The sequence below is a fragment of the Telopea speciosissima genome, chromosome 10, assembly GCF_018873765.1.
Source record: "Telopea speciosissima isolate NSW1024214 ecotype Mountain lineage chromosome 10, Tspe_v1, whole genome shotgun sequence".
NCBI lineage: Eukaryota > Viridiplantae > Streptophyta > Magnoliopsida > Proteales > Proteaceae > Telopea > Telopea speciosissima.
Genome location: NC_057925.1, coordinates 12,610,731 through 12,636,771, shown reverse-complemented (window position 1 = coordinate 12,636,771; position 26,041 = coordinate 12,610,731). Strand labels below are relative to the sequence as shown.

The window sequence follows — 26,041 nt, the reverse complement described above, 5'->3', positions numbered from 1 at the left end:
CAGTAACTCCGCCAGTTCTGGGAAGTTTTTCTTGTTTCTCCTTCATCCAAGGTCAGTTGGAGATGAAATCAGGTCCTGTGGAGTCGCCTTGGAGTTTACTTTCAAGCCTATATAGGCTCAACTGGTGACATCTAGCCCTTTTTCTCGGCAACTCCAAACTGTGATGCTCTATAATGCTGCCAGTTGTTGAAATAATGATTATGTTGAAATTATTTATCCACCCATGTCCCCCTTTGGATAGTCCGCGGTGTTAGAGCTCCTGTATGATATACATATTGTTTCCTCCCTTTCCTACAAGGTCGGCCTTTTAGAGGAAGCGGTTTCTACATGGTATCAGAGCAGGCAGGGATCACGGTATCGAGTCCCTCTGGGCACGGGCAGGTGTTGAAATTATTTATTCACCCGTGTCCCCCTTTGGATAGTCCGCCGTGTTAGAGCTCCTGTATGATATACATATTGTTTCCTCCCTTTCCTACAAGGTCGGCATTTTGAAGGAAGCGGTTTCTACAGATTGTTTTTTGATATACTACTGTATTGAACCTATTTTAGGGGTTTTATTTGCTGAGTTATATTGTTTCAAGATTATGGGTTGTTTTATAATGGATAGAAGGTGCTACCGGTGAAGTAGGGAGCTACCAATCTAGCTAGTATGTGATACTTTCAGCTGCTTGGTGTTGGTGAGATGTGTTGTTTGAGTCTCTCATGTTGTTGTATGATGCCATTACACCTTGAAGCATATGGTGGAATTGGATATTGTTGAAGTATTAGCTTAGTTTGCTACTTGGACTGCAATTACTAGTGTTTGAAAATTTCTTTTTGGGTTGAGAATATACTCCCCATTGGATTTGGGTATCATCCCCTTTGTTTGTGCATTCCTACATTATGTCAGCTATTGTAGGAAATAAGTTCAACTGTGACCATTGTGGGAAATCTGGACACACGAGAGATAGATGTTGGATACTTTATGGTTGTCCCCCTGGTATGCACGGCAGCAGGAGAGGGGGAGCCAAAGCATGCTTCTTGGTGACTGAAGTTGCACCTATGGGATCTCCATATGGACTACAGACAGACACCACATCCCTCACTCAGGATGATATTGCAGCATTTCGCAGGGTTTTGTCATATCTGGATAGCCCTAATTCTACACCTGTAGTGCTAGACTCTTCAGCTTTCACTTTACAGGCCTCTACATCTAGCCCTTCCAGTACCTCTGCGTGGGTTATTGACTCTGGAGCCATTGACCATATGACCGGCATATCCCAGTGTTATGACTCCTACTCTATCTGCTCTGGTAAGGAAAAGGTTAGAGTTGTTGATGGTTCCCTTTCATTTATTTCTGGCAAAAGTAATGTTCGTGTCACTTCTTCTATCTCCCTTGACTCTGTTCTTCATGTTCCTTAGTTTCATACTAACCCCTTATCTGTGAGCCACCTAACCAAATCCTTGAATTGTTCTGTCATTTTTTTCCATCACACTGTGTTTTTCAGGATTTGGTGACAAAGAGGGTAATTGGCAAAGGACGTGAGGAAAAGGGACTTTACCTTCTTGATCAAGGAACATCCTCTCCACCTACTTCTCAATCCTACGCATGCAGGCGTAATGACAACAATATTGTTGATTCTGTGATGTTGTGGCATCAACATTTAGGTGAACCTTTTTTTGGTGTTTTGAGGACAAAATTACCCCACTTGTTTTCTTCCATTCCTTCTTCCCATATGTTTCAGTGTGAACCCTGCTTGTTTTCTAAACATTGTTGTTCTCCATATCCTTATCAGGGTAATAGATCCACTGTTCCTTTCCATATTGTGCAATCTGATGTTTGGGGGCCTTCCCCCACTACTTCTTTGTTTGGCTATTGCTATTTTGTTTCCTTTGTTGATGACTATTCCTAGTTAACTTGGACCTTTTTTATGAAACAAAAAAGTGAGGTCTATGATGCCTTTAAAAATTTTTATGAGCTCATTTATACCTAGTTTCATACTTGTATTCAAACAGTTCGTTCTGATAAAGGGAGGAGTATATGTATAGGGAGCTTCAACAGTTTTTTACTGATCATGGCATTATCCATCAAGTTGCTTATGTTGACACCCCTCAACAGAATGGGGTGGCTGAAAGAAAAAATCGTCATTTGTTGGAAGTCACTAGGAGTCTCCTATTTGGCATGCATGTTCCCAAAACCTTTTGGTCTGAAGCCCTTCTTACCATTACCTTTTTAATCAATCACATGCCCACTAAACTCCTTGCCTCCAAATCTCTTTCAGACTTGTTGTCTCCTCAGACTTCTGCTTTCTCTCTTCCTCCCAAGGTGTTTAGGTATGTCTGTTATGTCCATGTCAATAAATGTGCCCAGACTAAGCTTGACCCCAAGGCACTCATATGTATTTTTCTTGGATATTCCTCCTCTACCAATGGGTATAAATGCTATCATCCATCTTCCTGAAGGCGCCTTCTCTCCAAAGATTTGTTACCTTCTTTGAATCTATACCTTTCTTTACTCCTTCTCAACATCCTCTTCAGGGGGAGAATAGTAGAAATGATGAGGTTGTTTCTATCCCATTCCTCCCACCTTTGCCTACTTCTCCATTTCTGTTTGATATTGAGAAACACAAAGAAGGGGTTGATGTTGATACTGATACCCATTCAGGTGTTGATGCTAGCAATGAAAATGAGGTTGTTGTGGAAAGTGGCTCTAGTAATAAGAATAATTACCACATTCAACACAAAAAGGGTGAATGCTTGAAGAGTAAAGGAAAGAAGACTTGCCAAGAGCCCTCTTTGGATCCACATCCTGAGATACATCCTCCCCAGTCAGGTAATATTCTTTCTCTTCCTTCTGATTTAGACCTTCCTATTGCTACTAAAAAAGGAAAGAGAGCTTGCACGAACCCTGTAGCCCAGTTTGTCTCCTATGATGCTCTCTCTCCTACAGGTGTTGCCTTCACTGCTACCCTCTCTTCTATTTCCATTCCAAAAAATGTCACTAAGGCCATGTCTAACCCAAAGTGGAAGCAAGCCATGTCTGAGGAAATGATGGCCCTTGAGAAGAACTGTACTTGGAAACTGGTTAATCTTCTCAGAGGGAGGGTTCCAGTTGGATGCAAATGGCTCTACACAGTCAAGTACCAATCAGATGGTATAGTTGAGAGATACAAGGCCCTGTTGGTGGCTAAAGGCTACAGTCAGGTGTACGGGATTGATTATCAGGAGACATTTGCTCCTGTAGCGAAGCAGAAATCAATAAGAGTTCTTTTATCTTTGGCGGCTAATGAAGATTGGCCATTGTATCAGTTGGATATGAAGAACGCTTTCCTCCATGGTGACCTAGAAGAGGAAGTGTACATGCAGACTCCACCTGGCTTTAAGTATCCCTCAGTTGAAGGGAAAGTGTGCTTGCTCAAGAAGGCACTATATGGTCTCAAGCAGTCCCCGAAGGCTTGGTTTGAGAGGTTTAGACAAGTCATTTTGAAGAATGGTTATTCCTAGAGCCAAGCTGACCACACTTTATTTACCCGGCGAGGTAATGGTACCATTACAGCCCTTGTTGTCTATGTTGACGACATTGTAGTGACTGGAGATGACAGGGCTGAGATAGCTAGGCTGAAGACCTACTTGGCTCAACAGTTTGAGATTAAAGATTTGGGTCTCTTAAAGTACTTCTTGGGGATTGAAGTGTCAAGATCTAAGAAGGGAATAAATATATGTCAGAGGAAGTTTATCCTAGACTGGTTGAAAGAGACAAGGATGTTGGGCTGCAAACCAGCAAACTCTCCTATTGATCAGAATCATGAGCTAGGAGAAGACTGTGGACCTTCCCTTGTTGATGCCGGGAAATACTAGAGGCTTATAGGGAAGTTGATTTATCTATCTTTGACTTGCCCAGATATCACCTATGCAGTTGGGGTGATGAGTCAGTTTATGCATGCCCCCAAGAGTGGGTACTTGGATGTTGTTTACCGGATCCTCAAGTACTTGAAGTCCTCTCCAGGAAAAGGTCTCCTATATGCCAAGTACAACCATTTGAGAATTGAAGGCTACACTAATGTTGATTGGGCTGGTTTAGTTTCTGACAGGCGATCTACATCGGGCTATTGTACTTTTGTGGGTGGTAATATGGTCACATGGAGAAGTAAAAAGCAACCAGTTGTGGCTGGATCAAGTGCAAAAGCAGAATTTAGAGTTATGGCTCATAGAGTATATGAACTCCTATGGTTGAGATAACCGGTCCAAGAGTTGGGATTTGATACTGAGGTACCTATGAGACTCTATTGTGATAACAAGGCTGCCATTAGCATAACTCACAACCCTGTGCAACATGACAGAACAAACCACATTGAAGTGGACTGACATTTCATCAAGGTGAAGATTGACTCTGGCCACATTTGTACTCCCTTTGTTAAGACAGGCAATCAATTAGCTAACATCTTTACCAAGGGGCTCATCCCTCATCAATTTAGTACCCTATTATGCAAGCTGGGAATGTATGACATTTTTTCTCCAGCTTGAGGGGGAGTGTCAGAGTTATGTAATAAGACTAGTTTGGGTACTAGTCTAGTTTCTTACTTTCTTATATTTTATTCTCTGTTTTTGCCTTTTACCTCCCTAGGGAGGTATATATAATTTCCTTTATCTCATTAGTGAAGTAATATAGGTGTGGTGGAGACAATCTCTCCAACACACAACATTGCACCATATTCTCTTCTTCTCCTTCTTCTTCAACCTTCCACCTTCCACCTTCCACCTTCCACCTTCATTTCTCTCCCTGTTCTCTTGCATCCCTTAACTTCCAACTGTTTTCTCTTGTCCATGTGTGTGACATGAAGGGCTGGGAGGCCTGGCTGAGAGAGCTGAATCTCCTTATCCCATTCCCCTTCTTCTCTTATTCGATTCCCTACTGTTCCTGCTGTTGTGTGACTGCAATCAAGTGTTGCTACCTGCTACTACATCTATGAAGACCCAGAGAGCATCCTAAACAACAACTGAATCTACTGTTGCTGTACAGAGGCAAAGAAGACCACTTTCCACACTTGTGGCTGCATCAGTTCCTTATTCACTGCTGCTGATTTGAAGATCTTGATCTCAGCACTCTTCCTCCCAATCAGAGTGATACTTGGAGGACTGCTTCAAGCCCCTAAGGAACCCACTAGACCTCAATCTTGAACCCTGCTGCTGTTCCTTTCACTGTATCGATCTTGCTAGCTGCTGCAATTGATCTCCCACTGGTTTCTCTGGTTCGATGCCGACTTTTGCATTAATCCATAAATACACAATTTAGACCTTCTTAATAACCAAAAGGCAAAGTCTTTGTTGGAGATGTTCTGGCATCACTTTTCTTTCTTTATTTTAATCAATGTGATTTTTACAGGAGAAAGGAATAAAGATCACAGAAGCCTAGGAGCCTCAAAGAGAAGGCACAAAGAGGAATACTGCCCCGAGAACCATCCTTGACTGAGCCACACCTTTCCTAGCTAATGCTGAATCATCTGCCACATAAACCATCAATCTTGGCCCCCATTGGGATAATATATTTTAGGACCATAAAAAAGAGAATAAACTTCACAAGGTGAGGGAACCTACTGACGGTTTCAGAAACAACCAACGAGAGTAGCTGAACACCTTTAATAATTATATTGGCATGCCTGGCCCAAATAGAAAAATCCAATCCTACTTCTAGTGATAAAACTTCAGCCACAGCCAATTTACCTTCACCTATTGGACCAGAATAGGCAAGAGATACCTTCCAGAACTATCTTGAATCATGCTACCAACTCCAAAAAGAACATCGTTCCCAAATGAACTGAATTTCTGTCAAAACTCAACATTGCAATACCATCAGGATTCAGGAGGATCCCACAACCTGGTCAAATATGGTCCAAGAAGAAATCACATAAGACTGAAAAGATAGCTGCATGGAACATCTTTAAAGAGAGGATCCACCTATCGCAATGCCCCTGCATCGCTTCCACTAACATGTATAATATAAGAGCATCTTTCCTTCTTTTAACAAACTTCGAACTCCTTGTCATCAGACCTCACTCTGGATTCAGCAACCATGTCCTTCCTGGAGAAAGCAGCCCATGGCTAACCCACCCAGCAGATCCTACCATAGATACATGTCTTCGGTTGATTATTACTTTTCAAGATTACACGTTAAGAGTTCAAGGTTCCCAACACATTTGCCCAGACATGAACTGAAACCTGGATATTTTGATCATCCATTAAACTCCCACCTTGAGAAAACCAATGTATGGGTGCAGATTTCAGAATTCAACACCAACACAAGGTATCACACTCAGCAAAGCCCCAAAAAAGGAGTCAAAGACTCAAGGGTATATAGAAGTTTTCTCTAAATGTTTCAAAATTCATTTCATATATTTCTATAAATAATTCTATTTGTGTTATGGAAAGACCAATATATTTACATGACTACTTTATAATTATTCTCTTTAAATATTATATCTAGTTTAGCATGGTCTATAATTACAAATGAGTACTCTCAAAACATGTATGTACACATATAAGAGTGTAATCATTATTTTATGTAAATATTTTTATGTCGTAACACATTAGTGACACTAAAGTAGTTTTGGCAATAGTACTAGCTGCGGCTCCATGCCATGTTGGTGTGAGAATCTGCCCCCGCAAGCATCAGACTGGGTATTTTGATGACATGTAGTTTTCCCACATTTTAGTACCCCTCCATATCTAAACCAATAATTAAGAAATCAAAGTCCATTTAAACTCACCTTATGTCTTACACTGGAGCAAATCACAAAGAGGAAAATAAGAAAGACGAAATGACATACACAATTGAGAATGGAATAAAGGGAAGGTTGCCAGAATACCTGTAATCCTCCATACATCATGTGCACATGGGAATCAAAGAACCCTGGAACCACAACCTTCCCCTTAAGATCTAATTCTTTAGTCCCATCAAATATAAAGTCCTGCATTCACATGAACAATGCACATGAAAATTAACCTATGTTAGGAATTAGAGACTGTAAACTTGCACTAGTACAAAAATAAGATAAATAGGTGATTTGTGATATGCAGACCCTTCAGTTTACTCAAAAGTACCCATGTCATATACAGCATGACATGGATATACTGTGGATGCGTGTTCAGCTTCAAATCTTTTTTTTTTTTCTTCCAAAATGTTTTTGGATTGGATGCAAGCCCATTATTCGGACATTTAACAAACATATAGACTATGGAGGCACAGAGACATCAATATTATATATCTGGATTTTCAGCATAAATATTATATATGGAATTCTCACTGTCATTTATAAGTTCATAAATACACACTATCATCGCTAAATGTTCTCATTCTTAGATACATGTAAAGAACACAAGTAATCTATTAATTAACTTGCTTACATAGAATGTTTATAATTGCTAGTATGCCCATGTCCTAGACGTAATTAGAAAATTAGTGTAAGCCAAGCCTCAGTGTCCAATGATTTAACGGTTAGATCAGATTCCTAGACACACATCCACACTTGATATCAGCACTAATACCCATGTGACAAAGAGGGTGATCAAATAATGATGCATAATCTGTCTACAAAGAATATTAAAGTGGGAAGCCTGAGAATATCTTTGATTTTCAACAAGAGAGTTAATACAATAAATTAAGCAAACACAATGTGGACAGATTCAAATAAGCAAAAATCATTTGCTCAAGGATGATATTCCACTAAAGGAAGTTGTTGAGGATGGACACTTCCATGTGTCCAAAAACAGAGTATTGATTCACCATGTATCGATGTATTTCCCCCACTGTTCTATTTACTTGTACTTCATCCTTTAACTAAGTTCTGAAAACATAAGAACTGTCTAACATGGCACTGCAACCATGCTTGCTCCTTCCTCATCTAATAACCGCCTATCACGCGATTTCCTGTTTTCTTCTCACCCAAACAGTCCTGAACCTCAGCTTCATTGCATCACATTTAAGTTTATGAAGCAAAAAATAACTAATAATCGAACAAATTATGTCCATTTCAGCATTTCTTTCCTTTTGCTTTCAGTATCATACCCTCTTTCAGCGACTATACAAAAGATTCCATAGCAAGCGGTTAATGATGGAAGTTTGAAACATAAGATAACCTGAAGAGAGGAGTAGTTGCCAACACGAAGAATCCTTCCATGCCGAATGGCCATGGCTTCAGCAAAGGGGAGAGAGGAATCACTGGTGTATATTGTCCCGTTCTTCACCACCAAATCCGCAACCACCGGGGAATTCACAGCAGACCACCCTACAAGATATTTTTCCAAAAAAAAATCAGCGTAAACAACTTTGGATCGCTTCGCTTTAGCAGGAAAATTCAGTTCAAGGAGGAACCGTGATTTTACATTTGGTGTCCAAAATTGGAAGCCATACGATTGCCAGTACCAAAGCGATAAACCCAGAAACCAAGACAAGGAGATTCATGGCCATGAAACACCTCTCCCCTAATACTTCTTATACTGAGCCAAATTGTCGTTCAGTAAAGATTCCTTCTCGGAGTCGAAGGGAACTGTCTCAACTGTCACCTTGTAGTCTTCCGCATGGACCATGAGGTGTCTTACCAAAATGCAGAATCTTGATAAACGTCACGAGGTTAGTGAATTGCTGTTATTGTCACTATTGCCACATTAGCAAACATTGGTAGATCCATGTGATAGAAAATGATCGGTCATTTCATTCATCAGAGAGGCTCACCTGATTCCCAGATTTTTCAAGAGATGTATAATAGATTAATAGCTGCAGATTAATGGATTTGGAGGCTAAGGGCTGAGTTTCACATGGAACAACCGAAATGGACCCTTCTGTTGTGGCCGAAAACTATCTCTACAATGTCACAACGTGCAGATGGTTGTTGATCTACAAGACTCACAGAAAGAACACCAAAGGTGGCCGGAGCGGACTCTCTGATGCTTAAGTTAGTTCTCTGGCAGTAGTTAAAAGTAGCAGAGTAAAATCACACAGCTTCGACTGCGATCCCTACATGTTCGATTGTGGCCTTATTTATACCTGTTGCATTGTGAATTAAGGCGGTGGGTTGAGTCCTTTGGTACATCGTCTCCTTCTGGTAAATAGTTTCCATGTGGGAGACGGAATATACATGGAGAGTCCTTATATGAGAAGTTTCCATACTTGGTGGCCTTAAGGAGATTCCCCTACCCATTTAGGAGTTCAATCCCGATACAATAGGTCCTCTTTGGTCGTTTGGGAAGAATGGTTCTAGTTTCCTACTAGGAGTGGAATACAGATGGTAAGTGTCTGATTTAGGGTAGGTATCTGCATGGGAAGTCATGATAAGGCACGATAATCCAGCTCATCAATACGGTCCGAGATCCACGCTAGCCATGTGTCGCATCTTAAGTACGTAGTTGACACACTTTACTTGTATCACCCTCTAATATCCAGATCAGATTAGATTGTGCCCTGTCCAATCAAGCTTGGAGGAGGAGTTTTGAGGATGTTGTAGTTTTTGTGCACTCTGTTGTTGGGTCGGACCATAATCCAATTTTGGTTGATTCAACAAGACCCAAACTGAGAGGGTCTAACCTTTTCTACTTTGAGACCATGTGGTTTCGCCATCCTCAATGTAAGAGCACTACAATGCGAGCTTGGAGTATTCCTTCCCATGGGTTTGTGGCATCTCAATTATATCAAAAGATGGGGAGTTGTCAAAAGGTTTTTGAAAAATGGAATTTGAAAGTTCCGGACCATGTTCAAACCAATATTTGGAATTTGAAATAGTAATTGGAGCATCCTTAGAGTAAACAATTTGTCTTTTCCCAAATGCGTTAACAATGTAACCAACCTCTTGACGGAAGAATTGGCAAAGGAGTAAGAGATGTGGCATCAAAGTCTCGAGTTGATTGGTTAAAAAGTGGAGATCTCTAATATTAGGTTCTCTCATGCCTCCACTATTCAGCGTCGCCATTTAAATAAAATCCTCAAGTTCAAGCTTCCCTCTGGGGAATGGACTAAATAAAAAACGGAGGTGTATCAAATTCAACAAGATTATTGCAGTGACATTTTCACATCTGAACCCATCAATTCAGATGTTATGCAGCAGGTCCTTGGTAGTGCTAATTATCTTAATGATTTATTATGTCTTCCTCCATCTATTGATGATGTTCGGAAGTCCCTATCGATATAGGTCCTTTGAAATCTCCTAGTCCATATAGGCTCCCACCAGAATTTTATCAGAAATTTTGGGATTTTACTAACGCTAACCTTCTCGACTTTGTGTCTGAATTTTTTAGAACAGGTTATCTACCTAAAGATCTGAATAGCACATTGATTTGTCTTATTCCGAAGATTTTCACCCTAGAAACTATTGATCATAACTTTCGTCCTATTAGCATATACGGCGTTGCATTCAAGTTATCATGAAAAAACTTGTTGATCACCTACATGGACCTCTTAGCCATATCATATCTCCAAATCAATTGTCCTTCGCCCCTTCAAGGCTGATCTCGGACGATATATTCATGGCTCATGAGTCGTTCGACTACATCAAGAAGAAGAAGAAAAAAGTTCACAAGAAGTTTCTTGTACTGAAACTAGATATAAAGAAGGCCTATGATCGATTAGAGTGAATTTTTATCAATAAGATGCTTTTTAAATTGGGTTTTCACCTCCCACTGGGTTTCTATGGTCATAGTTTGTATCAAATTGGCCTACTACAATCTCCTTATGAATGGAGCGGTATGAAGTTCTATCTCCCTATCTGGTGGCATACGTCAAGGAGATCCATTATCTCCTGTTATCTTCGTTCTATGCTCCCAAGCCTTGAGCTCTCTAATTTCTCAAGTGAAGGAGATGAATCTTGTGAAAGGTATTAAGGTCCGAAATAGAACCCCCTATTTCCCACTTGTTCGCTGATGAATTACTTTTCAGAGAAGAAGTTGAAGGAAATTTTCCATCTAAAGGCATGTTTAGGTCTTTATTGTAGAGCAAGTGGTCAAGCCATCAATCTAAAAAATCTAGTTTGACTTTAAACCATAATAAATAAGTTTAAATGGTGGTTCTCCAGAATTCTAAAAGTTCCATATGGGGTTGGGCCCTCCCAAGTATCTCGACCTCCTAACGGAGTTTGGGACTTCTAATGCTCAAGTAATCAAAGACATCAATGACAAAGTCTCTGACACATTTCAGAATTGGAAACACCATCTTCTTTCACATGTTGGTCAATAAATGATGCTCAAATCAGTTGCATTCTCAATATCGAATTAAGCAAGCTCCCTTTTAGGCTTCCAAAGTCTATTTAGACTCACCTCTGGAAGATGGCTGCAAAATTCTTTTGGTGTAAATCAGATATACAATGAAATATCCATTGGATCTCATGGGTTAGGCTCTGTTGCTCGAAGGGGAAAGGGGGATTGAAATTCAAAGATTCGGCTCATCAGAACTCAACTTTACTATCAAAAGTTACATGGTACCTATGGAGTCAACCAAACTCGATGTGAGTCACATTTATCAAAGCTATCTATTATCCACACTCCAATTTTATAGATGTTTCTTAAGGCCATCAACCCTCTCGCGCTTGACAAAATATATATTTAAAATGAGAGTTTTGTTTGCTACACTCTTATGGAAGATTGAAAGAGGAGATTTAGAATATGGGAGGACAACTGGGTTCCATCTTTGGCTAGTTTCAAGCTCCAATATCCCCAAACCTGAAGGTTGTAACCTTTCCACTGTTTTGGAACTCAATGATCATTCTAGACCCTACTAAACTCAATTTTCCATCCTTCTGATGCTTAGGCAGTTCTAAAAATCCAGCTTAGCTTATTTCCAAGGATTGACTCTCAGGTTTGGGGAGCTTCAAAGAACGGATTTTCTGGGTGAAATCAACATACTACCTTCTCTATAACCAATCCGTCGAGAATTCATATCCTCGGGCATCATCATCTCACCACTCTTATTGGATCCAAGTACATGATATTGTTTGGAAATGTATATGGGCTTGTCAAATCCTTCCCAAAATTAAGAACTTTATGTGGAGAGTTTGTGCTCAAGGATTGGCCTCGAGGAAACCTTAAACACCGTCAAGTTTTGATTGATCTTTCATGCCCATGCCATGGAGCTCCTTCTGAATCTGTTGGCCATATCCTTCTAGACTATTCATTTGCTTGTGCTGTTTGGTTTGTTACTTCATTGTCATATACAGTCTCACATATAGAGAAGCCGCAATTCCATCGTTGGATTAAAGACTGGGACTCTATTTATACAGGTAATAAAACCAGCAACAAAGAAATGATTGGCTGGGCATCATTTATCCCTTGGTTCTTCTGGATTGCTCACAACAACTTCTTTTTTAGAAAATTAGAATTTGACCCCCTTGGAAGTCACTTTCGCTGCCCAAGCGGGCAGCCTACTTGGAGTTTCTACATGTACTACTATACCTTGAAGTCCACCTTCCAATCTTGTAGTACTTACTATTAATTGTGATGAATTGTATGGCTTCTGGTCCATCCAACATTAGAGAATCTAGGGAAATTATGATAACCATGACATTGCAATGAGGATTTGAGGAAGCATTGGATCGATACGTACAAAGTAATAGTCCCCATCTACAATTGGCTGGTTATATTTTCTCCATTGCATTGCTTTTGTTTTGAAGAAGACAACAAGTTGGTTTATGTTGTCTGTTCCATTGCATTGTTTTTGTTTACTATAGTATCCCTGAAGAATGACATTGAAAAACGTACAAGAGAAGTAAGAGTCCCAAAGTATGATTCAAATTTGTGATTAGGTTTTAGCATATTAATGATTTCTATTTATATCAGTAACAGGCTGAGGCTGAAGAATCTAGGATAAGGAAATGGAGTGGCTCAATGGAACCTATAAGGTTCTAATTAAATTCATTTTCTCACAAATTTGATAAAGAACGGTTTAATATATACAAAGTGTCCCTGAATTCTGGTTTAAGTAACTCTCACATTATTATTGTCTCGGAATTTCTGAGGTATATTGGAAATAACGAGAAAAAATTGCAGTGCAAGCTACTGATAAGAAACCGCTTTTGAGCTAACATAGTGATTATGAATTTAGTGCAATGTAGGGGGAATTGTTATGTGGAGGGAGAAATGATTATAAATTTGGGGCATTGTAGTAATTGGGTTTTAGGATTTTTTAAAGCTTGGTCAGAATCGGGAACCACAACCAGCTGCACTTAATGGCTTTGAAGACTATGACGTTACCAGGTGGTTCAAAGACGTAGCAGAGAACACAGGGTTATGTTCAGACCCCTACTCTTAAATGAGTTATCCAACAGAATTTGGATTCAGAATGCCTAAGGAGATGGCTGGGGGAGATGGAAATCCAAGACCTGGACCCAAATGTATTGGAGTCCCTTTACATCTCTTTGGTCCCTCTTGCTTGCCATGCCGATCCATAGTTAGTAAGTTCGGGTACAACAATAATACGGGAACGAACACATATGACAATAGTACTTTTTTTAAAAATCCGGTGCAGTAAAATGTGTATGGCAATGATACGAAACGTGTTTAATATGTGTTTTAATACAGTTGCATTGTAAAAGTATGGGAGTAAAAATATAGGTTTATCCTAGTAAAAATAAAGGAGCAAACTGGTTTTTTTGCAGCTAAATTCTAATCTTTCATGCCTTCATAAACACTTGAAAGTATGGTGAGAAGAATGAGCAGATAGGTGAGCACAGTGCCCTATTTTATGGGCAAGAGATCTCTACTTGGTCACATGGTCCCTACACAAGCATTTGGGCCAATAGGTGAGCACACCTGGGTATCTACCCAGGGGCAAAGGTGTCATCTCATGGTGCCCTGTGAGAGGTGTGAGAGGGCATAGGAAACACCACCAAGTAGAGATATTTTTCCCATATTTTATAGTATAATTTAAAACAGGGTCGGGTTGGGCCAAGTTGGGCTCAGTTCGAGGCCTCAAACTTGGCTCGACCCGACCCTAACTCAAGGTCAGAAATTTCCAGCCCTGACCCGCACTCAAGGCCAGGTATCTTAGCTCAGAACCTGTTTGAGCTCAAAGTGAGTTCGGGCCAACAGGGCCAAACTTGCATCCCTAATTTATGGGTGTGAATCTTATTGGATCGGTTAGAATCAGGTTCAGTTACGACTGATTTGGCCGATTCACTGATCCAATTCTTAATTCTTAAAACCTTGATGATAAATCTTAAGGGTGTTAAAGGATTCTATTAAGTTGGTTTAGCATGCTTAGGGGTAAAAATCGAAACCAAATCGTTCAACTAAACGGTTTTAAAAAATGAAACCTGAATCATTTACTAAAATGGTTTCGATTTAAATAGTGTTATTAGGTTTTTGTAATTTATTCAATAGGTTTTTCAACGGTTTTAAAAAAAACGAAACTTGAACGAGAGTCTTTGGGTTTCAGGTTTGGGGGTTTTCTCACCGGCTTTTGGGCTTTTAGGTTTTAGTTTCTTATTTTGTTTAATTAAAACTCATAAATATATATTAATATACGATTAATATGGTAATTAATACAGTGTTTCTTTAGAGTTGCGTACAAAATTATACTACCTGATAGAATACGGTAAGAGTCGGATTATTGATTCATACGGTCAGATACAACAATTAATACAACAATTAATATGCGAACTTACTAACTATGTGCCAATCTGAAGCCTTATGTCCAGAGAATTGCAGAAGGGGATTCTTCTCCAATACTCACTTAACAACCCATTACCACTCTGGCACTCTCTCCCTCAAGTAGCTATCTCTTTCTTCTTAATTGGGTTTTTAATCCCCTTCCCAAAAAGCACTGAATCGAGATTGAATTGGTCTCTGTTGATTCTAGTCTGCGCAAATCGGCCGAAATCGATCCCAAAGATCTGGAAACCTACCATATAAGGTTTTAGCCAATGAAATACCTATATAAGTGGTGAAATCGTCATATGGCGTAAAGTTGTTTGGTTCCCAAGTTGTATCCCTCGCTACAGCTTCACTGTATGGTGTACGCTCCACTGCTGCCTCCCAACACAAGTTTTTCTTATTAGCAGGCACATCCATGTGTCTCCTCGCTGCACCCTTTGTTGGAATGGGCATGAAGATGTGAACCACTTGTTCTTCAAATGCCCATTCTTAGTAAAGATCTGGTCATGACTCTTCAACCGTTGCTGGCCTGTCCACCATCAAATTCTCCCCTTTCATCTAGAATGGATTTGGGTTGATGTGGCTTTTGGTTGCTCCTCCTATTGTGACTGAGTAGGTAAACTGGCCTTTGGTGTTGCTATTCATTATATCTGGCTCGAGCGCAACCTTAGAAGATGGACCTCAAACTTCAGATCCTTTCATCAGATTTGGGAATCCATCTCATTTGACATCAAAAGCAGGCAATCAAGATCGAGTTCCTTTTCACTTTATTGACTCCTCCAGAAATGTACACATTGTTTCTTCTTGGAATATTCCCCTTTGAGGGCTGTACTTTTTCCCTTCGTGGGTTGTAATTTGTTTGTTTTCTTTTTTTTCTTTTGGTCCTTTTTTCCTTTGTTTTGGAGCTTTCTCTTTGTTTTCCCCTTTGTGGGGTTTCTCTTTTTGGTTAATGAATTTTTATTCAACCAAAAAAATACCTGTATCAAATCTCGGTCCGAATCAGGATTAAAGACGGATTTCAATCTGAATAAGCCTATTCACCCATCCAGTTCATGATTCTTAAAACCATGTTCCCAAGTGGATGAATCTTTGAGACACAGACAAATTGAAGAAAATGAAAAATGATGTTTAGCTTTCCTCTTACTCTCTCTCTCTCTCTCTCTCTTCAAATTAAGATTCCAAGGAAAACAGCAAAACGTAAGACTACTTTGCAGTCTTCTTTTTTCTTGGGAAAGACGAAAAAGTAGTAAAATTTTCTTTTCTTCTCCTTCAGTTTTCAAATGTTGCGTTAAAAGAATTTGTTCTCTTCTTCCTTCCTTCTCCCTTCTCATCTCTTTCATTTTTCTTTCTAATTTTCAATCTAGTTCACACGAAGTGTCTGTTTGTCCTTTGCAGTTCGGGAACCACAAAAGGAAGACAAAAGTATGTACCCTTCACTTGCCACAGCTTGCAGACTACGAAGTATGATTATTTCCTTCCTCATTATTCCTTTCCCCATAAATGCTTGATTTGCTTCACATCTCTTTGCTCCTTTTTACTCTGGTATTTATGGATTGTTCGATGTGATTACATTTTTTGGCGGAAAGATTGGCGTCCTAAAGCTGTAATTCGTGTGGCTACTACTGCTAATGGGGAATTCCTAAATGATAATATGTTACCAACTTCCACTTCAAATGCTATTTTGGATTGCAATGCACTCTCACACGATTCAAAATGGACTCCACCACCACAACAGTATATCAAAGTGAATTGTGATACTAGTTTTTGTCAAAGAGCAGCCAACGGTGGTCTTGGATTTATATTTCAAAATTCTACAAGGGCTTCTCTTCATGCTGTTTATATGCCATGTTGTTTTATATTGGTGCTTGTTGGTGGAGCCATGTCTATTCGTTCGACATTGTTAGAAGGTATTTCTGAAGGATATGAGCATTTGTTGGTGGAGACGAATCATAGAAATTTGGTGTCTTATCTCCAACGTGGGTTATGTTACACACCACTAGAAGTAAAACCTGTAGTGGATGATATTCTCCATTTGTCGTCCTATTTTACTTCTTGTTCGTTTACATATGTTCCAAGGGAGGTTTAATAGTATAGCTGACTCCCTAGCGAGGAAGGCACTGTTGGTAACGTGCACAACAGTTTGGCCAAATTCCGATCCATGGATCCAGGAGTTATGTTCAACTTCATCCATGTGTAATTCACATTGATCTTTATAAAGTTTCTAAATATTTCTACCAAAAAATTAATGAGTCAATACTACCCAATGGTATTTAATATATTTGCATCTACTTTTACCAGATGTGGGAGTGCTGTTATTTTTGTTTCATTGTCATTGGCTTATGAAACGTAATGGTGATCCACTATTTATTGATCACTTTTTTGAATAGTCTAATTAATTTACTGTTGGTCGTCACAGGATCTATCTAATAACAGAAGAAGGGAGGATCCTTGAATTTATTTACAACAACAATTAAGATAAAACAGAAGAAAACTCTTTAAACCTATCTCATACTAGGCTGGCCCAATCTAGCGCTCATACACTAGAATGGGCCCCATTAGGCACATAATAGATCACCATGCATCTGTAGCTATTGTCCTCGGTGGTTCTCTAGCTAACTTTCCCTCTAGCAATAGATAGCCCTTTCCAAGCGGCTCCACTATGCTCCAGGGGTTTTACCTGGCAGTAGGTAGCCATTTCTTGATGGTTTTCACTCTACTCCAGTTAGTCCTCTCCTAGGTAGCACTTTTCATGACTCAAATCCGTAACGGGGTGCCCAGCTCTGTTACCACATGTTAGGTACCTGACTGATACTCTGAAAGTTTCAGAGCTGATGGGACATGTTAAATCAAGCCCTTTAAACCTATCTCATACTAGGCTGGCCCAATCTAGCCCCCATACACTAGAGTGGGCCCCATTAGGCACATATCAAAAACCAAGTCTTTCACCTGCAAGCCCAAAGAAGTAATCTCAGGAGGAGGTTATAAACAATCCACTTACTGCCACATCCTTCTAGGCATTATTTACTTCAATCAAGTTGTTATTGGTGAAGCCTGATTTCGATCCAGAAAGTGGTTTAGAGAATCTTCGGAGGGTCGTTTCGGCTTCGAAACGAGCTCGGATGGCCTAAAAATGGGATAAATCATTGCCTAAAGCAGTGAGTTGTGTTGGGATCATCGAGACCTTCAAAACAATATGTATTTTGATATGTTATGTTTTGGTCTAACCCTGTCCGGTTTGGCAATTTTTGGGTCTAGGGGCATTTCGATACTTTTCGGGTTAGAACTTTTTTATAAAGTGTTCTTATCTCTTTGAGAGGTTAGAGAGTGAGATCTGAGGGTTTGTAACATTTCCAAAGATAGTGAAATTTGTTCTATTGCTTGGCATTTCCAGAGATAGTGAAATTTGTAACTATATTGAAAAAAAAAAACTGAGGCATTATTCAAGGGATTTACCTCTTTTTTTATTTTTATGATAACATAGCTTATATATAAAAAGAAAGAAAATTACATATTTTTGTACATATAAGGGGAAGTATCACACCACTTAACAATTATATTAGTGAAGTTTGCAGAGACTTTAGCAAACTCAAAAAAACTTGTTATAATGTTCCATGGGAATATGGGTTTAAATAACTAGGACTAAACATATCATAGAGTTTTTTGTTGCAACACCAAATTTCTTTTTAAGGTTATATTTTCTTGCTTTGCCCTCCTCCATCCTTGAAAGATTCCAAAAATCTCTACTTCCATGTCATCTTGGGTTGCCATTCTACCTGCATTTGTTATAATTCTTTGTCCATCTATCAAAAGGTAAAACGTCCACCTGGCTGTTCTAAGTTCGGGACCAAAAATTCCTGCGAGCACTAAACCAGGTAATTCCATTGTGATGTTAGCTGAGATTAAATCAAGAGATGGAAAGTGTGCTTTGTGATGAAAACATAGGTGAATCAGATGGTGGTGGTTGTAATTGCATATCAGAAATCCATCTAAGAACATTATGGATGACCAGCAAGGGGTCAGCCTTTAAATCACACATAATTGGTTTGTACAAAGCCTTTAAATCACACATAACTACTTTGTTTTGTACAAACCAAATATAATAACATGTAATTATAAATACTGAAAAAAACCAACTTAAAGATTGTTTGTTCATGACATTCGAGCCAATGAAAGATGCACACAGATGGGTGAAAGATGGAGCAGCAAGGTGCTCGGTTCTTAATCCAAGAGGGCCAGAAGCCCAAATTCGATTAGTCCAATCACAAGATAGAAAAAGATGCCAAATGTGTAAACTGCAACAATTATTGGAAGTTTTGTTAATTGGTTAATGAATTTTTCTACATGGGATTCATTTATCTGCATTTTTCAAATGTGAAACTGATATAAATTTTTCCATCAAAAACAAAAATTGATATGAATTTCAATGTGAACCAGGTCAATGCCGATATCTTACTGTGCTAAAAACACAACTTTTAGCTTTTTACAAGGTTACCATAATTGTATAAAGTCAAAACATGGAACAACCGTCGATCTAGGGCTTGCCCTGGTGGTTCGCTACTCCCTTGGGAGAACTGCGTCAGGCACTTGATCGGTGGTTCAAGTCTCCTTAGTGACACCTAGTCCACATTTAATTGCTTTCCAAGAAGTGGAGCCTTTGGGTACCATATTTGACCCCTTGTGGGTCCCCTCCTTGTGGGGTCCTGTTGAGGTTGATAGCCGTTGGGCCCTTAAATTGCACCACAAAAAAAACATGGAACAACCCATTTTTGTATCTCTCTCTCTCACCATATTTCTTTCACAAACATGCAAAAAAACGTACATTCTTATCCATACGTCCATTTACACGTGCAGATTTACTAGTTTAATGCACCAAGGTTTAAAAACTCATCATCGCGTACCGGTTGATCTCCTTCGATTATGATTTGATTTGTTTAAGAATCATTGGACGGGTTGAGGCTCGAACACATAGAATCAAGGGTAATTGAAATCAGCCCAAATCACATCTATAAATTTTGATCCGAATTTTTTAAACCATGTAGTGCATACCCATGTGTACCTTTGGGATATCTACCTCCTTCATATGTGGGAATAAGTCGATTCCATCAATTCCAATCATAACTGAGTTGCTTAAGTAATTTCTTGGTCACAAAACCATTTTAGGTCTACAAAGAATTTACTATAAGATCAGGATTCTCTCTATGTCTCTCACATAATATTGAAGTTTATCTAACTTTGTTAACTATGGAGCCCATCCTTTGACGAGGAAAAAATACCAAAAACAGTTCTGATTTAAACCATTTGGGTAATTATAAGATCAGGAACCCTTATTACATATGGATATCATTTATATAATTAATTATCTTCCACCGCAATTCTGAATATTGATTTAATTGTGGGATAAGTGATCATGGTATTGCAAAGTGTAGATTCTTGGGGTTAGTGTGGAATACCGGGGGGTATTCTAGTCTCACGTCCCTAGGTATAGGGAGCGGGGTGAGACATTGGCACTCACCGTGAAAAATGAATTATAATAAGGGCTATGAACAATGGTAAGTCATCATTTCCTTCAAAAATTGAGTCAATGTAATTGCTGATGAAGCTGAAACTTTTTCATTCCGTTTGAGTTAATTATGATTTTAATCTTAGTAATTTTTTATACCAACTGCAATTAAATGGGCCATTAGTGAATCATTATAGTCTTTTTTTTTTAGGTTTTCGTGTTGCTAGTATCATATTCCTTGGCACTTCAACTATGGCCTAAGTAAGAAATCTAAATGTTTCATATTGTTTTGAACACGAATATCTAGATTTCAATTAATTACCAATTGGGAAGAGAAGTTGATTCTTCCAATTTTTTCCCTTTTGCCATTGTATTTATTTCTTTCTCTTCTTATTCTTCTTTTAAAGCTCTAAATGGATAGAAATCCTTTGGAAAATCTGACTAGAGATACCCATTGGATGTTGTTGAGTAAAAATAATCGAAGGACATTTTGGTCAATGATGTTAGAAAGGTAGAATTGACATTCTGTTTAATGTGGTGCAGGGGACCATCCTAGAATATGCAATCTTGAGGGTCCAAGCTCCTATAAACAAGGGTGTTTTCTATTATTCCAATCGTGCGGAAAATGTATTCAGCTAATAGTTTGAGACATCATCTCTTTACAAAGTTAAATGAAGCTCATGTTGCTAGGCTTAGTGATACGGAATATATAAGAAGTTTCTTTTCATCTCATGACATGAGAAAGCACTTTTTATTTTATTTTATTTTTAATGCTAGGGCTATCTCCCATGGACGTTGAGAAGCTAGAAAACTGAAAGTGCAAAAACTAATTGAAGGTAGCTAGTACATTGGTTACAACAAGAAGAATTCCAATAATGACAATGAGAAATTTTTCCCCTCTTGGTTGATATCAAGCAGTAATCTAGAATATTACATGAGCATGTTTTAAGTATGTGCCATGAGGAATTAACTGGGAGGCTCAGGGCATTATATTTTGACTACAACAATACTTGTGAACGGAGTGGAGTGCCTGTTGTAGACTTGTGAAGGGAGTGTCTATTGTAGTTATAGTTTGTCAAGTGTATTTGTTTTTTATGTCCTATGAGGCAACTATTGTAATACAAGTTTAATGTATGTAATGTATTCTTGTTTTTGCAATGAAACTAATCTATACATAAAAAGAAATATATCCATCAAGTTTCTTCATGTACTGTTTGTAGGACATTTTTCCTCACTTTGAGGAAAGGGGAGAAAAGAAAAGGAAATACTATAGATATTTTTACTCACAATTGTTTTCATCTCAAATACGGGTAAAAGATGTGGGTGTTGGCCTTCACGGGCCGTCGTATGATAGCGGCTGGTCTTCCGTTATCTAACAACAGAAACTAAAATCATATCAGAATCATACCACAACGGAAGATCTAAAATCATTATACATTCACAAAATTGATTTAAAATTACTTTCTAAACTTCTTCATTCATATGTTATTTACAATCAAAGCTATTGTGTCTAACTCATCATACTTTCTTTTACATTTCTACAATCATCATTTCAATTACATCATAAGTAATTTCTTTCAAATTTACATTTACCACAAAATCTCTAACAAAAGTCTCCTAGTATCTCTATCTCACGTTCTCCTACTCAGGGGTCTTCCACCTAGGGATGTAAATGGATCAAATTCGGTCAGATAGTGGCATTATCATATTCGTATCCAATTATATTCGGACGGATTTGGATAATATCCTATCGATTTTCGGATGGATTCGGATAATTTTTGGATAGTGATTTTTTGAATACAGGTTCTCCTAAATGGATATGAATACGGATCGAATACGATTTTTTCGACTATCCGTTGACATATTTACCATTTTTATGATGAGGGTTAGGGTTGAGACTTGAGAGTTTTGTAACTACCCTTTCTTCTACTCTTCTTAGTCTTTTATTCTCTTACGTTTTTTACTTTTGATTTTTTAATAGATATGTAATTCCATGTATCTCATTGCGTAAAATAATATATATAAACCAATAGCAAATCTAGAAAAAGAACCACATTATCTTAACTTATAAATTTATAAAAATAAGATAACAAAATCCAATAAGGTAACTTAAAAGGATAGACAAACACAGAGTTATATTTCATATATTTTATTACCGTCAGACTGCTAAACAAATCGGATAATAATCGGTCGGATAGGAGGATTATCATATTCATATCCGATTAGTTTCGGATGGATTCAGATTCTCTTAAACGGATACGAACGTGGATCGAATACGGATTTACGAATATCCATTTACATCCCTAGCTACTTTCACCCCTCCCTCTAGCCCTGCTCGTACACTCTACACAATGGCACTCTATATGTACATGCTCTGAAAAATAATCAATAAAGGAGGGGTGAGCTCAACTAGCCCAGTAAGAAAGAACAATATCATATTAAACAACTAAATCCAAACACATACACTTGATAAATCAAACTATAAAGATGCTTATTTCCAAGGATTGACTCTCAAGTTTGGGGAGCTTCAAGAATGGATTTTTCTCGGTGAAATCAGCATACCACCTTCTCTCTAACCAATCCGTCCAGAATTCATATCCTTGGGGATCATCATCTCACCACTCTCATTGGAGCGAAGTACAGGATGTTGTTTGGAAGTGTATTTGGGCTTGTCCAATCCTTCCCAAAATTTAAGAACTTCGTGCATGTGGAGAGTTTTTGTTCAAGGATTGGCCTTGGGGAAGCCCTACGACACCATTAAGTTTTGATTGATCCTTCATGCTCGTGCTGTGGAGCTCATTCTGGTCATATCCTTTGGACTATTCATGTGCTTGTGCTGTTTGGTTTGATAGTTCATTGTCATATAAAGTCACACATATGAAAAAGCCAAAATTCCATCTATAGGTTAAAAGGCTGGGACTATATTCAGACAGGTAATAAAAGCAACAGCAAAGAAGTGATTGGCGGTTTGGCATCATTTAACTCTTGGTTTATTGGACAATAGAGAATCTTTTCTCCCATTGGACAGCAGAGAATCCTCTCTCCATTGATCACATGTCTTATATCAAAGATTGCATCAACAGATTGTGATCCTCCAGTTTTGGTAACTCTAATCCTGAACAGCCATGGCACCTACCTCACCAACCTTCCATAACTGTGCATGGCTCATTTATCACATGTGATATCTCTCAAGAGACATAATTGGTAATCCAACATAGGTCACTGATATAAATCCAGCCTTGTATGGCAACCTCATCCCCACCATTGATCACCTTCCATTTATTGTAAGAGTTTATTTATACCCTATTGTACACAGAATATTCAAGGATGAAAATACAATTGAATTACACACAAATCTAATATGGTATCATGAGCCAAATGCTCCATTGAGCACTCAAAAAAAAATAATTTTGATCCCTCCTCCACCCCTAAAATTCGTCCCTTGCTTGCTCCACCACCATAAGCCTCAATTATCATTATGGGTGATTCCACCACCGACAAGGCCACCTCCCCTCTCACTCCATCTTCTAATATTTATCATGTTCTTTCTCTCAAGCTGACTTCTCGTAACTATGTGTATTGGAAGACTCAAGTACTACCGTTTCTCAAAGGCCACAGATATTATGGCTATGTCAATGGCACTAAACCTTGTCCTTTTGACTCTGCTCTTGTGGAGACTTGGATGGAACAAGATGCAGCAATAATGAGCATACTAATTTCCTCTCTTTCTGAAGAAGCCCTCCCTCTTGCGGTTGGCTGTGAAACAAGCAAAGATCTGTGGGATGCCCTCCATAATGCCTACAGTTCTGCCTCCACCACACACCTCTTATCTCTCAATGTGGCGCTGCAGAATCTCTATAAAAAACCTGATGAAACTATCACCCAATTTATTCAATGTGCCAAGGCATTATCTAATGAGCTTGCCGCAGTAGGCAAACCTTTGCCCCCGGCCGACTTCAACATTCACATTTTTAGAGCTCTACGCTCGGATTTTTAGGTTATGGTTCCCACACTAATGGGGCATCCTGACCCCATTCCCTATTCGGAATTGATGAGTCTTCTCCTAAGCCATGAACATCTGCAGGCTTCTAGACAAGCCATTATTGATCCAGCTACCACTGCGTCAGCTAATGTTGCTCAACAAAGCTGTGGCCAGCAACCTTCATCTGCTGGCTGTGGTAACACAAGGGAGCGTGGCCATGGTGGTGTTGGTGGTCGTGGTCCCCCCACATGGCCAAGTGGGTTTGGCCGATCCAATGCTTTCGCTCATAGTCCATGCACTATTTGCAGATGCACAAATCACCAAGCTGCCACGTGTTATTATAAGAATCAAAATCAATGACAGAATTCCAAACCCCTCCTACCCACCCTAATCCATAACCAGTCATACAACCACCCACATCATACCCCTACCACTTATTACCCTTCTCCATCCACTCAACCACCCACCCCTCACGCCCATTATACAACTCAATCCTATAACCCACCTCCTAACCCATCCCCCCCTCCTCACTGGATAGCCAACACAAGGGCTAGTCATCATGCTACACCGGATCTTCAGGCATTCTCTTCCTATGAACCTTACAAATGTAACAATGAACTCATGGTTGGCAATGGTAAATTCCTACCCATCTCACATATTGGTCAATCCATTATTTCATCCCCTTCTCATTCTCTCTCTTTATCTAATGTGTTACATGTCCCCAGTCTCACAAACTCATTACTTTTAGTTCAGAAATTCGCACATGATAATGATGTATTTTTTGAATTTCATGCATCTTATTTTTGTGTGAAGGATCGGAAGTCCAGGCGTATTCTTCTTTCGGGGCCTAGTAAACATGGTCTCTACTCCATTCAGTCTTCTACGTTGCTATCTCCTTCTGCTAGGTTTGTTGTTCAATCGTCCTACGCTCTTTGGCATCATTGTTTGGGTCACCCACATGACCGGGTTCTACAGCTTATTATGCGTGACACCAAGATTCCAAAGTCACCATATTTGTGCCCAGCCTACCAACTGGGCAAGTCCTGTCATCTTCCTTTATGGGAAACTCATTCTAGAAGCACTTCTCCTTTACAATTAATTTTTGGTGATGTATGGGGTCCATCCCCCACACTCTCTACTTTAGGGCATCGTTATTTTGTGTTATTTGTGGACGATTATAGCAAGTTTATTTGGTTTTTTCCACTCAAGGCCAAATCGGACGTTTTCTCCATTTTTAAATAATTTCAATTATTTGTGGAACGTCAATTTTCATGCAAAATAAAATTAGTTCAAACCGATTGGGGGGGGGGGGTGAGTATCGTCCTCTTGCTCCCTTCTTTGCCTCTCTTGGCATTCAACATCGGCTGTCATGCCCTCATACCCATGAGCAACAAGGTGCGGTCGAACGCCGCAACTGTCACATTGCTGAAACAGGCCTCACCTTGCTTGCTCACGGTTCTGTTCCACATGCTTATTGGGACTATGCTTTTGAGGCTACTATTTACCTCATTAATAGGATACCCTCCACGGTTACTAATGATAAGTCTCCTCTTGAAATCCTAAACGACCACCCTCTGGACTACTCATTTCTCAAAACTTTTGGTTGTCTATGTTTTCCGTTCCTCTGCCCATACAACAATTACTAGATGGAATTCCGCTCCACTCCGCTCCATGTGTTTTCTTGGGCTATAGCCCACCTCACTCTGCTATCGATGCTTGAACATTGAGACCAATAGGATTTACATTGCCCACCATGTGTGATTTGATGGGAATATTTTTCCTTTTCGCAACAACCAACCCCAATGCCCTCCACAAAATCCAACACCATTCACCACCCCATGGGTCTCTTTCCCATTAAAACCAACCCCCTTTACCCCCACTGGCTGTTCCCCCACCCCCCATACCTGAACCCCCAAACCCAATTAATCCCCCATCCGCTACCTCCACAGCCC

General features: G+C 39.3%; 1 protein-coding gene across 1 annotated transcript in view; it reads right to left on the bottom strand.

The window, feature by feature from the left end:
* LOC122642912 (protein LONG AFTER FAR-RED 3) overlaps positions 1–8,452 on the bottom strand; it is a 130,246-nt gene extending 121,794 nt beyond the window's left edge. Inside the window, exons 1-3 of the mRNA XM_043836526.1 lie at positions 8,359–8,452; positions 8,113–8,261; positions 6,843–6,944 (exon numbers count right to left, since the gene is read on the bottom strand). Coding sequence (XP_043692461.1) covers positions 6,843–6,944; positions 8,113–8,261; positions 8,359–8,443 — 336 coding nt within the window. The 5' untranslated portion in view covers positions 8,444–8,452. The remainder of the gene's footprint in view (positions 1–6,842; positions 6,945–8,112; positions 8,262–8,358) is intronic.
* Between the last annotated feature and the right edge of the window lie 17,589 nt (positions 8,453–26,041).